The 14,192-nt window shown below is 50.4% G+C and overlaps 1 protein-coding gene across 1 annotated transcript in view; it reads left to right on the top strand.

The window, feature by feature from the left end:
- Positions 1-6,144, top strand: part of LOC121272493 (myotonin-protein kinase) — a 36,286-nt gene extending 30,142 nt beyond the window's left edge. The window contains 3 exon segments of the mRNA XM_041179095.1: positions 3,689-3,937; positions 4,780-4,820; positions 6,093-6,144. Of these exon segments, the coding sequence (XP_041035029.1) occupies positions 3,689-3,937; positions 4,780-4,820; positions 6,093-6,144 (342 nt within the window).
- The last annotated feature ends 8,048 nt before the right edge of the window (positions 6,145-14,192 follow it).

The raw sequence follows: 14,192 nt of genomic DNA, 5'->3' as shown, positions 1-14,192 counted from the left end.
GTGTCGTAACTGAGAGTTTTATATTAAAATGAGTGTCGTAACTGAGAGTTTTATATTAAAATGAGTGTCGTAACTGAGGGTTTTATAGTAAAAAGTGTCATTACTGAGAGTTTTGTAATAAAAAGCGTGTCGTAACTGAGAGTTTTATATTAAAATGAGTGTCTTAACTGAGAGTTTTATAATAAAAGGAGTGTCGTAACTGAGAGTTTTATATTAAAATGAGTGTCGTAACTGAGAGTTTTATAGTAAAAAGTGTCGTAACTGAGAGTTTATAATAAAAGGAGTGTCGTAACTGAGAGTTTTATAATAAAAAGAGTGTCGTAACTGAGAGTTTTATAATAAAAAGAGTGTCGTAACTGAGAGTTTTATGTGAAAGATGTGTATAGTTGAGAGTTTGATATAAAAGGAGTGTTATAACGGAGAGTTTTATGGTAAGGGTATGTTATGATGCTGAGGTTTATAGCTAAGATTAGGCGGGAAGTTTTCAGTGATGTGAGAAGATTGGGTAGTTTTCCTTGGAACAGAGGAGCTGATGGGTAACTTCACCGAGGTTTATAAAATGACGGGGGGACCGGGGAAGAGTAAATAGAGTCCAGCTATTTACCTTAGTAGAAAGATCAAAAAACCCAGGAGGCAAAGATTTTAAAGTATCGTAGGTGTCGGCGTATAAGTCGAGTTCGAAGCCTTGGCAATATCCCTCCAAAAATAGGGGTCAACTTATACATTGCGTATAAAAGTGAGCCGTGGGTGTGGGCGGTCACCGGCTTTGTCACTCACCGTGTGGGGTCTGTGCCATCTGCCTGCTCGCTTGTGCCCAGTTATACAGTACCGGTAAGTAAAACAAGGTGAAAAATTGAGGCTGACCGACTAATGCGAGTGTAGCGTGTCGTGGCGGAGAAGGATGGTCAACTTATATGCTGGCTGCATGCAGAAACAAGATCCTGGGGACCAAAAAATGGGGTCGATTTATATGCTGCGTGGACTTATACACTGCGATCTACGGTAGTTGGTAAAAAGAATCAGAAGGAAGCTGAGGAATTATTTGCTCACTCAGAGGTTGGCAGGGACCTGGAACTCACTGCCTGACAGGGTGGTAGAGGTAGAAACTTGCACCACGTTTGAAAAAGTACTTGGACGCCCGTTTGAAGAGCTGTGAAGGGCTGCCGATCGCTGGCAGGGGTATGAGATCACTGAGCCAGATACTAGGGGTGACAGGTATAACAGGAAGAATGATAGCAACCGATATCCTCAATAACACAAATGCCTCAGATGTTTATTGTGCTAAATTAACCTGGTTTGCTGGGCCATTTAGAGGGCTTGTTCTAATGCAGCTAAACGCTTTGCTGACAGCTTCCTGCGTTTATCCACTTCTTTCATTAATAAGTACCCTTATGGTGGCTGTGAGAGCTATTGTTGATTGGTGTAAAAACCCATCTGGCTCACTAATGCCCCTTTAGGGAGGGAAATCTGCCGTCCTTACTCAGTCTGGCCTACACGTGACTCCAGACCCACAGCAATGGGGTTGACTCTTAACTGCCCCTCTGAAATGGCCGAGCAAGACACTCGGTTCAAGGGCAATTAGGGATGGGCAACAAATGCTGGTCTTGGCAGCGATGACCACATCCCAGGAAAGAATTTTTTAAAAATTCAATGACTGTTTAATACCTGCTCCCCTGTGCTAATTATATTTGCATCATTCCACAGTGAACAGTAGCTGCCACCTGTTGGGCCAGTTCCTGATCGAATCTGCCTGAGGCTGGGCCTGGGCCTGGGCCTGGGGCTGGGGCTGGGGCTGGGCCTGGGTCTGGGCCTGGGGCTGGGCCTGGGTCTGGGCCTGGGGCTGGGCCTGGGGCTGGGCCTGGGGCTGGGGCTGGGGCTGGGGCTGGGGCTGGGGCTGGGCCTGGGGCTGGGCCTGGGGCTGGGGCTGGGCCTGGGGCTGGGCCTGGGGCTGGGCCTGGGGCTGGGGCTGGGCCTGGGGCTGGGCCTGGGGCTGGGGCTGGGGCTGGTGCTGGGGCTGGGACTGGGCCTGGGGCTGGGGCTGGGGCTGCGACTGGGCCTGGGCCAGGGCCTGGGGCTGGGCCTGGGGCTGGGGCTGGGACTGGGGCTGGGGCTGGGGCTGGGGCTGGGGCTGGTGCTGGTGCTGGGGCTGGGACTGGGGCTGGGGCTGGGGCTGTGACTGGGCCTGGGCCAGGGCCTGGGGCCTGGGGCTGGGGCTGGGACTGGGGCTGGGGCTGGGGCTGGGGCTGCGACTGGGCCTGGGCCAGGGCCTGAGGCCTGGGGCTGGGGCTGGGGCTGGGGCTGGGGCTGCGACTGGGCCTGGGCCAGGGCCTGGGGCCTGGGGCTGGGGCTGGGACTGGGGCTGGGGCTGGGACTGGGGCTGGGGCTGGGGCTGGTGCTGGGGCTGGTGCTGGGGCTGGGACTGGGGCTGGGGCTGGGGCTGGGGCTACGACTGGGCCTGGGCCAGGGCCTGGGGCCTGGGGCTGGGGCTGGGACTGGGCCTGGGCCAGGGCCTGGGGCCTGGGGCTGGGGCTGGGACTGGGGCTGGGGCTGGGGCTGGGGCTGCGACTGGGCCTGGGCCAGGGCCTGGGGCCTGGGGCTGGGGCTGGGACTGGGCCTGGGCCTGGGCCTGGGGCTGGGACTGGGCCTGGGCCTGGGCCTGGGGCTGGGCCTGGGACTTGGGCTGGGACTGGGCCTGGGCCTGGGGCTGGGCCTGGGGCTGGGCCTGGGCCTGGGCCTGGGGCTGGGCCTGGGCCTGGGTCTGGGCCTGGGGCTGGGCCTGGGCCTGGGGCTGGGCCTGGGCCTGGGGCTGGGCCTGGGCCTGGGGCTGGGGCTGGGCCTGGGGCTGGGCCTGGGCCTGGGCCTGGAGCTGGGCCTGGGGCTGGGGCTGGAGCTGGGCCTGGGCCTGGGGCTGGGGCTGGGCCTGGGGCTGGGCCTGAGCCTGGGCCTGGGGCTGGGCCTGGAGCTGGGCCTGGGGCTGGGGCTGGGCCTGGGGCTGGGCCTGGGCCTGGGCCTGGGGCTGGGCCTGGGCCTGGGTCTGGGCCTGGGGCTGGGCCTGGGCCTGGGGCTGGGCCTGGGCCTGGGCCTGGGGCTGGGCCTGGGCCTGGGGCTGGGCCTGGGCCTGGGGCTGGGGCTGGGCCTGGGGCTGGGCCTGGGCCTGGGCCTGGAGCTGGGCCTGGGGCTGGGGCTGGAGCTGGGCCTGGGCCTGGGGCTGGGCCTGGGGCTGTTTTGTAGGGTTGCCAACCTCCCATCAGCTCCCCACCAAACTTGTTCTGTAGCCACAAGGGACACAGCTATTGGTAATCCAGAAGAAACATTATTGAAGGAATTAATTTCTGCTTCCATTTTGTTTGAACACGTCTGCTTCGTGGTTGTAAAAATATTGGAGTTGGGTAAAGAAGGCAGATGATTGACGGTCAAAAGCCATCCAATTAGATCATGAAGAGCCTTCTCGCTTTCCGATTGGCTGGGGGAAGCAGGGCCCTGATTGGAGGGAATGTGGGCAAAGCCTCCAGGAACTGATTGAGCTGGAGTTGGCAACCCAAAGCTTTAGGAGCTCTCGCAAGTGGCCTCAGCTGTAACCCGACATCAAGGTTGGTGATAAAACCCTTGGGCCTGTCAGAGTTCGATAACCAAATATTTCCCTCCCATCTCCCCCCATCCCCCACCACCTCCCCCACCCCCAACTCAGGAGACTTTTCGGTTCCCGGACTCAGGTCCTGATGTGACAGGCGAGGCGAGGGCTTTCATCCAGAGCCTGGTGTGTGGCAGGGAGGAGAGGCTGGGACGGAGCGGAGTGGAGGACTTTAAGATGCACCCGTTCTTCACCGGCATTGAGTGGGACTTCCTCGATCGGTGTGAACCTCCCTTCCTCCCAGTCGTCACCAGTCGTGCCGACACCTCAAACTTTGACGTGGAGGATGAAAACTTCAGCTGCCTGGTGCGCATTCCGGCAAATTCTATTGTCTCTTGTTGACTTCTTTGTCTTTACTTTCATTAATGCTGGGGAGGGGAATAGTGAGGGAGGGAGGGAGGAGGGAGAGGGGAGGTGGGACGGGAAGGGGGGATGGGAGGTGGGGAAGGAGATGCAGGGAGGGAAAGAGGGTGAGAGGAGGGGAGCCGGGGAGGGAAGGAGAGGGAGGGTAGGAAGGGGAGGGGAGGCGGAGAGGGGAGGTGGGGAGGGGGAGGGGAAGGGAGGTGGGGGAGGGGAGGCAGGGAGGGGATGGGGAGGCGGGAAGGAAAGGTTGGAGAACAGGGAGGGGAGGGGGAGGAGGGAGGAGAGGAGGGGGAGGGGGTGGGGGTTTCAATTCATTTAAATAAATAAAATTTTCATTCGGTCAGACAGAATTTGAGTATTGCTGAGAAAAGACGTTTGTTGTCGATGATTTCCATCTTGTTCTCATCAGGACAATTCGCAAGAATAGCAGATGTAAAGGGAACAACAATTTATACTTCATGAGAAGAGAGTATAATTTGTTGTTCCTTTACATTTGGCATTCTTGCGAATTGTCCTAATGAGTGTGAGACAGAAATCTTTGACAACGTGTCATTTTTCAGCAATATTTAAATAAAATTTGGAATATAAAAGCAAGTATCAGTAATGGTGAGTGTGAAAGTAATACATTGTTCTTTAGCATCAGAAATCTGCCAGTCTTACCCCGGTCTGGCCTACATGTGACTCCAGACCCGCAGCAATGTGGTTGACTCTTAAAAGCCCGCTTTAAATGTCGAGGATGAGCAATAAACGCTGGCCTTCCCGTTGCTGCTCACATCGAGTGAAAGGGTGAAATGAAAACTCTCCCGAGCTGATTGCAGCCAACTCCTGTTGTCCGTGGGGGTTCCGCTCCCGCAAAATCCCGGGAAAGCTGAGAATTAGATGTTCTAAATCACGGATGAGCGAAGCTCTGGGGTCCGCGAGCTGCGATTTGGCGTGCGTACACGAATTCGCGAGGGAGGGGGTGTCGCGATTGACGGGAGTTGACTGTGCATCACAGATCAATAGTAAAGGAGCTGAGCTACACTGTGCCCCCCTGGAACCAGGGACTGCAATGGGGACCATGCAGATTTGTAAATAAAAAATTATCTTCAGGCGAAGAAGAAGACATTTAAGACAATGTTCATTGGCTCCTAAAAGTTCTGAAGGATCCTGGGAATAGTCAGTCATAAATGCAACCGGGAATTCAGGGGATAAGTCCTTCACCCAGAGAGTTGTGAGAATGTGGAACTCGCTCCCACAGGGAGTGCTGGAGGGGAGTTGGATAGATCCATTCAAAGGGGGAAGCTGGATAAACACATGAGGGAGAAATGGATTCATAGGGTGAGCAGAAGGAGGCTCATGTGGAGCATGACCACCCACCATGGCCTCTCTCAGTGCTGTAAGTACTGTGGAATCCAACATTCCCAGTGGGAACTGAGCTCACACACTGTGCGAGTCAGAAATAGCGCAGGCTTGGGAACGCGCCCTCTGCAAAGCTCATGGAAATAGTCCTTTTAATGTTGGGACAGCTGCACTGGGAGGTGAAATAGTGAGTGTCTGCACCCCCCCCCCCCCCCTCCACAAAGAGAAAAATGGAGATATCAGCTCCTCTGGTAAGTACAGCGTGCGTGTGTGTGTGGAGCTGCACCTAGCAACCTGAAGCCTTGACTCGCGACCTGAGAAAGCAGCTGCCACATTGAACCGCTAGTGGCCATCAGCCAGTGGCTCCTATCAATTAGATCTGAAAGATTAACCTTCCCGTAGCTGAACAGGTTAAGCCTTTATTCATTAGAGTTTAGAAGGGGTGACCTGGCCTACATGTGACTCCAGACCCACAGCAACGTGGTTGACTCTTAACTGCCCCCTGAAATGGCTGAGCAAGACATTCAGTTCTCAAGGGCAATTAGGGATGGGCAATAAAAGCTGGCCCAGCCAGCGACGCTCACATCCCATGAACAAATATTTTTAAAAAATTGATTTGTGACTCTCTCTTATATTAACAGTCTCTAGTTCTGCTCATGTTCACAATCTCCTCCACATCCACCCTTAATGTACAGGTTTTACCTCTTGGTTCATTTTTCCACTAGGAAACCTCTTGGCCTGATTCCCACGGTACACTTCTGGGCAACCACCTTCCGTTTGCAGGATTTACATTCTCCTCGGTCAGGTAAGAAATTCCCGGGTGAAGTTTGGGTGTTGGGTGCAATCGGGAACTTGTTACGATACAGGACTGGCAACCCAGAGCGCGTGAATTCAAATTCCAATCGAGCAGGGCTGCTTTGTCCTGGATGGTGTTGAGCTCCTCGAGTGTTGTGGGAGCTGCACTCATCCAGGCAAGTGGGGAGTATTCCATCACACTCCTGACTCGTGCCTTGTAGATGGTGGACAGGCTTTGGGGAGTCAGGAGGTGAGTTACTCACCGCAGGATTCCCAGCCTCTGACCTGCTCTTGTAGCCGCAGTATTTATATGGCTGGTCCAGTTCAGCTCTTGTTCGATGGTAACCCCCAGGATGTTGAACATCAAGGGGCGATGGTTAGATTCTCTCTTGTTGGAGATGGTCATTGCCTGACACTTGTGTGGCGCGAATGTTATTTACCACTTGTCAGCCCAAGTCTGGATATTGTCCAGGTCTTGCTGCATTTGGACATGGACTGCTTCAATATCTGAGGAGTTGTGAATGGTGCTGAACATTGTGCAATCATCAGCGAACATCCCCACTTCTGACCTTATGACGGAAGGAAGGTCATTGATGAAGCAGCTGAAGATGGTTGGGCCGAGGTCACTACCCTGAGGAACTCCTGCGGTGATGTCCTGGAACTGAGATGACTGACCCCCAACAACCACAACCATCTTCCTTTGTGCTAGCTATGACTCCAACCAGCGGAGAGTTTTCCACCTGATTCTTATTGACTCCAGTTTTGCTAGGGCTCCTTAATGCCACACTCGGTTAAGTGCAGCCCCGGTATCAAGGGCAGTCACTCTCACCTCACCTGTTACATGTCCTAACACACCTGGCTTGCGAAGGAGATCTGGCGAAGGAGATCTGCTGTCCTTACCCAGGTTGGGGCCTACATGTGACTCCCGTCCAACACCAACACGGTTGACACCAAGTAGCGAGTCATGTTTAGCTGCGTCAGGCCCATCACCTGCAGATCTGGTAGAAAGTCCTCATTCTGATAATGAAAAGCTAAATCTCTGTGTGCCATCTACACTCACATTGCAACCAAGTACTGACTAGGGTTGCCAACAGTGATTAAATGTGTTCCTGGAGGTTTCACCACGTGACTCGCCCCCACGCTTCAGCCATTGGTCGGCCAACACGTCCATCCTTGTGATGTACGGCCTTCCTACACCAATTGGAAAGCAAAAAGACTCATTACCCAATTGGATGATGTTTGACTGTCAGTCAAACAGCTTTTCTTTCCCCCATTTTCAATATTTTTATATCTGGTAAAGAGAAACGTTCAAAGAAAATGAACAAAAGAAAAATCCTTTGAATGTCCCGATGATTTTTCTCCAGGGTTTCCCACAGCCAGTGTCCTGGAGACTGATCTTCAATTCCTGGAGACTCCAGGCCAGTCCTGGAGGGTTGGCAGCCCTGGTACTGACAGAGTGCTGTCCTTCGGAACAAGCAAGTCTCATCCCGTCTATTGAGGTGGGCACAGAAGAGGAGCAGCAGGTCCTCCCTGTGCCCTGGCCAGTATTTCCCTCTCAACCACGCGCCACCAGCTTAACTGCCCATTCACCCCTGATGCAATTGTGGGATCTTGCTGTGCACATCGCCGAGTTGGCTGCATGGCCTCAGTTGAAAAAATAAAGGCCTGCATTTAGATAGTGCCCCCCCCAACCCCACCATCTCGAAGTACAGAAGTACAGAGGCTGCAATGCCGGAAAAGCAGCTGCCACTTTGAGCACAGCAAGATCCCACAGCACAGCTAAGCAGCGACTGCCGGATCGCCTGGTAAGCTTGAGGGGTTAAATATTGGCCAGGACACCAGGGGGAGAACTCCCCTGCTCCCACTGGACCTTTTACATCCACCCACAAAGGAAGGCACACCCTCAGTTTGGCAGTCCTCCTGGAAGATGGCACCTCTGACAGCGCAGCACTCCCTCGTCGCTGTACCCAGAGCGTCAGGCTGGATTTTGTGCCCGGGCCCCGGAGTGGGACTTGAACACAGAGCCCTGGGGATCGGAAGCAAAGGCTGCTTCCGCACTATCTCCACCAATCAGTCCACCTCAGAGAGTTATTGGGCTATCTTTTTGCAGTGTGGGGTATTTGCGGGGATTGAGTGGGGTGGGGGGGTGGGTAGGGGGATGGCAATGATCTGTGGGTCAGGGGGACCCTGGAGGAAGGGGAAGGGTTGCGAGAGCAGCGACAGCATTACTGCACGTGGCCCACCAATCGCTTGAGAATTCAGCCTGAGCCTTGGAGTAACACGGACCTCCCTCTCCTCAGGCAGAGTGATGCAGTAGAGGCCGTGAGAGAGCTGAACACTTGCAACGAGGATGCGAGGTGGGCGCCGGGCCAGAGTGAGCTGCCAGGCTGTAACATGGAGGTAACGTGGTGATGAAAAAAATGTCAACACCGTTGCTTTAAAAAACCCGACCTCTGGCAGTGGCCCTGCCCCCCCAGAGAGCCCACTGAGCAGGGGCACCACCCGATGTGGGTGGCGTTAGATGGGGGGTTGGCGGGTGGCTAAAGTCAGTTTCCCTATTTTGATTGCCAGGCTGGTGAGCTGTGTTTGTTTGGCAGTGATGCCTTACACAGTCAAATAGCCTGTCAGTGTTCATTCGGCCCTCATTGGCTTGAAGAGCTGGGGGAGGTGAGGGGAAGAGCTGGGGGGTGTGGGGTGTGCTGGGGCGAGAGAATCTATTCCAATCAGATTCCAATAAGATCCTAATAAGATTGCAATCAGCCATTCCCAACTTATCAATCATCTGCAGTGATGTTTGTCATCAAGCAATGTGCCATTTTTCAAGGATGTCAAGGTTATATCTTGTAATGTAAAATGGAGAGTGTGTGTGGGTGTGTGTGTATGTGTGTTTCCATGTGACAGGGTGTGCAAGAGAGCATGTGAGAGAGCGTGAGAGTGTGTGTACGTGTGTGTGAGTATGTATCAATGTGTGTTTCTGTGTGAGTCTCTTTCTGTTTGCGTGTGTGTATGAGAGAGTGTGTGTGTGTGTGTGTGAGAGCGAGAGAGTGTGTGTGTGAGTGTGTGTTTTTATGTGTGTGTGAGGGAGAGTGTGTGTGTGAGTATACGTGTTTTTGTGTGTGTGTTAGTATGTGTGTGTGTGAGTATGTGTGTGTGAGTGTGTGTGTGTATGTGTGTGTGTGAGAGAGTGTGTGAGTATGTGTGTTTTTGTGTGTGTGTGTGTGTGTGACAGTGTGTGTGTATGTGTGTTTTTGTGTGTGTGTGAGTATGTGTGTGTGTGTGTGTGTGAGAGAGTGTGTGTGTGAGTATGTGTGTTTTTGTGTGTGTGTAAGTGTGTGTGTGTGTGTGTGTGTGAGAGAGTGTGTGTGAGTGTGTGTTTTTGTGTGTGTGTATGTGTGTGTTAGTGTGTGTGAGAGTGTGTGTGTGTGTGTGTGTGTGTGAGAGAGTGTGTGTGTGAGTATGTGTGTTTTTGTGTGTGTGTGTGTGAGTATGTGTGTTTTTGTGTGTGTGTGTGTGAGTATGTGTGTTTTTGTGTGTGTGTGAGTATGTGTGTGTGTGTGTGTGAGAGAGTTTGTGTGTGAGTATGTGTGTTTTTGTGTGGGTGTGAGTATGTGTGTGTGTGTGTGTGTGAGAGAGTTTGTGTGTGAGTATGTGTGTTTTTGTGTGTGTGTGAGAGAGTGTGCGTGTGAGTATGTGTGTTTTTGTGTGTGTGTGTGTGAGAGAGTGTATGTGTGAGTATGTGTGTTTTTGTGTGTGTGTGTGTATGAGAGAGTGTGTGTGTGAGTATGTGTGTTTTTGTGTGTGTGTGAGTATGTGTGTGTGTGTGTGTGTGTGAGAGAGTTTGTGTGTGAGTATGTGTGTTTTTGTGTGTGTGTGTGAGTGTGTGTGTGAGTATGTGTGTTTTTGTGTGTGTGTATGAGAGAGTGTGTGTGTATGTGTGTGTGTGTGTGTGTGTGTGTGTGAGAGTGTGTGTTTTTGTGTGTGTGTGAGTATGTGTGTTTTTGTGTGTGTGTGAGTATGTGTGTGTGTGTGTGTGTGAGGGAGAGTGTGTGTGTGAGTATGTGTTTTTATGTGTGTGTGAGGGTGAGTGTGTGAGGGACTCTTTTGGTGTCTCTGATGAACGGACCACAGGAGACTCAGGTCCAGGTCACGATCGTTTATTCGAGCAATTGCAAGGAGGGCACCATCTCAATACAGCTTGAGACAGCACTCTGCTCAACTACAGTGTTCATCATATTTATACATTGTTGGTCATGTACAAGAACAGTTTCCAGATTTCGATCTTGTCAACATATAGATTTACATTAAACAGACAGGTCTCTGGTATAAAGGTACATGCATCATCTGACCCTACTTTCACCCAGGCAGAGACCTGCCTTCCTATCTAAACTGGGACTATCTGTCCTTCCCCTAGCTGTTGAAGAGAACACTTAATCTATGTTACTGCCATCCTCTGACTCCAGTCTAACTCCCAGGACCTTGCTGGTGATTGCAAACTCTGAGGGTGTACAAAGTTTGAGAGTGTATAAGGTTCATCTGGTTTAACTGTTTAATTGTTGATTTACTGATTTGCGCTGGCCTGCCTATAGATTCTAATTTAAGTAATTCATTCCCTTATAATGAATTCTCCCTTACCATAAATTCTCATTTACTTTCTTCCCCCTAACAGTCCCCCCTTTTGGCCCTTGGCCTAGCCCAAGGTAGCCAACTACAGTGGTACAGTCCGTCCCTTTACACACCGCTGCCCATTGATGCTGGCCACTCATCCAGCTTTGGGTTGTAAAAGGTATCATCAGACCATCTGATAATCTGGCCGTTCAATCCAGGCCTCAGGCTTATTAAATTCCTTCTGCACCTGTTAAAACACCCCCAGCGCCACCTTTTTTGTGATTTCCAGGTGCGATGAATCAAGTATGTTAGATATATAATCAATATCAATTAAGGATAACTAGGACGTGGGAGATAATCCGAATCCAGGGGTGTTTCTGTACGCTCGAGCCCCAATTCCACAGGTCATCCCACCAGGAGGAAGCATCTATTTGTTCAATATCCGTCTTTAAGGCTCTAACCTGTTGCTGCAGTTTATAGTAAGTTCTGTATATCCGCTGAGCCTGTCTCTGAATCGTGGTTAGGTGCTCTGGTAATAGGGGAATTTCATAGGAGAACTGGTTCAGATACTGTGCCATGTTATCCTTACAGCTTTCCTTGACCTGAATAGTAGTCGTTCTTCTCTTGTATATTTCAACCAGTTCCACTTTCCCTACCCTTGCTGGCACCTGTGCGTGTGGGCACACTGAATGATTATGGATGGGATGTATCCAGTTGTTCCCGTACAGGATTCTTTCCTGCCACGTGGTGATACAATATCTCCCATTCCCTGCATATGCAACATGAGTCGGTTCTTTTGCAGCCCATATAGTTTCCATTGTACAGTTTGCTGCTGCATTAAATCCACTTAAGCTTCACCTGTCTCATATATCGGATGTGCACATACGACTGCCGTGGCCTCTATCCTACACTCTTCTAATGTGGTGCTAACTATATGTCCTTCCATGTCTGCTGCGTATGGTGGAATATCGTGATACTTAATATAGTAATCCCCCTGTATAACCCCAATATTCTCTACTCTATATAAGGTTCTGCCGGGTGTTGACATAGGTATGACAGGTATTACTAATACAATGCCTATTAGCATATTACTATTCACTATACATTCAACATTCATTCTATATACACGTGTTAAACCTCTGAGCTGGCAACCAGTCAAGTCCCATGATTCTTGTGTTGTGAAAGGTTAAATAAATGCTCATTAGTTACCCATAAAGGAACTACCCCTTCATTAACCTTTCTTAAATTCTCTCGGGCTTGTTCCAGTGCCCAAGATCCAGAGGTGCTGCAAATATCATTTCTGCTCGCTTCGTCTGAAATATTTTTCCCTCTTTCAATCAGTTTGTTGGTAGTCCCTGCATGACATTCGAGCATGGTAGCCAGGCTTTGGATTAACCATGTCATGTCCTGATCCATATCTAATTGGGTGTCCTAGATCCCCTGTCCCCTCTCTGAAATATCCTTAAGCTTCAAGCTCAGGGTACAGACCTTCTGATCTACAGTTGCTCGGTCAATGGAATTAACTATTGATGTCCCTGTATTGAATAATGTGACAGCGTCGTTTATCAGGCTGCGCTTAACGTGGTTCCCTCTCAAACCTGATCGCATCTCACCATCGAACTGAGATGCTTCAGTCATTAACTGGCCCATTCCAGCCGTATATAGTGCTGGAATATGGGTTGAGCACCACTGGGGTGGGGCAACTCCGGATATGTTCAAGACCACTGGTACCAGCTCATGGTGTACATTATCATATAAAACTTCTGATTAACCAGCACCAAACCATTCATTGGTCCTGGATGCATTGTCGGACAAGGTGGGTCTGTCGGTGTGGTTTGAGGGGCTTCAATTATCTCTACCCGGACTGTAGAAGTAGATGTGGGAGGTGGCTGGATAGTGGTGGACCTCCCACGCCTGATCTGAAGCAAACCCTTACTACAATTTGAAAGCACTTGTTCTCCTACTGTTACATTTATCATTCCCCATTGCGTGTCACATTCAGCACTGTCCGCGCTGTACCAAAGTTCCTCCTGTGGTGCGGGATGAGCAGTGATAATCCCCGACCTTGTTGCCAGTACTGATACGCCCACGACCAGGATCATAGATCTGTGGAGACATTAACATCAGCTCCCGTCCTCCAGGTTACCGCTTGGTCAATTGTCATGTATCTTTAACTGTGTGTAATGCCTCCATTTACTTCCTGTTCTCATAGCTACAAGTGCACATGTATCACCTGTCATAATTACCTCATATGGTCCATGCCCGTTCACTCCGAGCTCACCTTGACCATCACCTTATTCCCCACTTGGTCCATTGTTGCTCTTTGGATTTGTCTGTTTCCATATCCTTAATCACCTGTCGGTCTCTGACTTTCTTCCTTAACTCATGCAATTGCTTACTTATTTCCCTCACATAGACTCGCATCCTTCCTTTTGGTGACCCTACATCTCCCATTCCTACTATGATTCCCTGGGGTAACTGCATTGCTCTCCTTGTCATTATTTCAAATGGGGTGAACCTGGTGGTCCTGTTTGGGGTAGCCCTTAAGGCACATTAGAATATTGGGCTGTTGCCTGTCTCTGGAATTGCTTTTGTGATTGATGTTTTTTTAAAAAGTTCAGTTCATCCTTTCCACCATCCCCGAGCTCTGTGGCTGATTGGGAATGTGGAATTCCTGTTTATATTTAAATTTATACATTGCTTTAATGACTCTTCCTGTGAAATGAGTTCCCTGACCCGAATCCATCTGGGTAGGAAACCCCACTCCTTCCAGTTTACTCTCTCCTGCTGCTGTCTCATGTCAGACCTCAATTCCTTCAACAACTCTACCATGCACCTTCTTACCCTATCTTTCAATGGCTCAGTATCTTCACTTCTCTCTGGGAGCCGCTTAACTCTGCCTGTCATCAAGGTGTTAATCCTGTGGTTTTACTCTTTGTAGCTCTCAGGCACATTAATACTATCAGCAATACATCTATTTAGCATTTTTCCAGCTTTCCCTTTACCTGTATCTATCTTGTGGTAAATTGTTGTTAAGTGTTATTTCTCCTTAAATTTCAGTTCCTGAACTACAGATTCCGCATAGTTTTACCTCTAAGTTTTTTTTCCCCCAACCATGATCATCCTAAGATTCTCTTGACTTCGGTTTCTCTATTGTCTTGATTGTTTATAATATTTCATTGCTCTTTAGGCTGTATTAACTATTCCATGTCAACGAGGATCTCTGTCTCTAGATCCTTGTTATCTCCCCCTGTGCGTTTCCAATGTCTCAGTCGATGGCCAGATTATCAAATTCACTTCCCTGAAAACAGTTTGTACACTATGTCCTCTTTCCCCAATTCTTTCTCCCACTTTCCTCAAACCATTTTACACAAGCAACCACTATCATCTTATCTTGTTCAGGTTGTCTGGAGAGACTTTACAGTCCAGTGAAGTATTCTCATAACAGGTTTAAAAC

This window comes from Carcharodon carcharias, chromosome 34 (assembly GCF_017639515.1).
Source record: "Carcharodon carcharias isolate sCarCar2 chromosome 34, sCarCar2.pri, whole genome shotgun sequence".
NCBI lineage: Eukaryota > Metazoa > Chordata > Chondrichthyes > Lamniformes > Lamnidae > Carcharodon > Carcharodon carcharias.
This window is presented reverse-complemented; position numbering and strand designations above follow the sequence as displayed.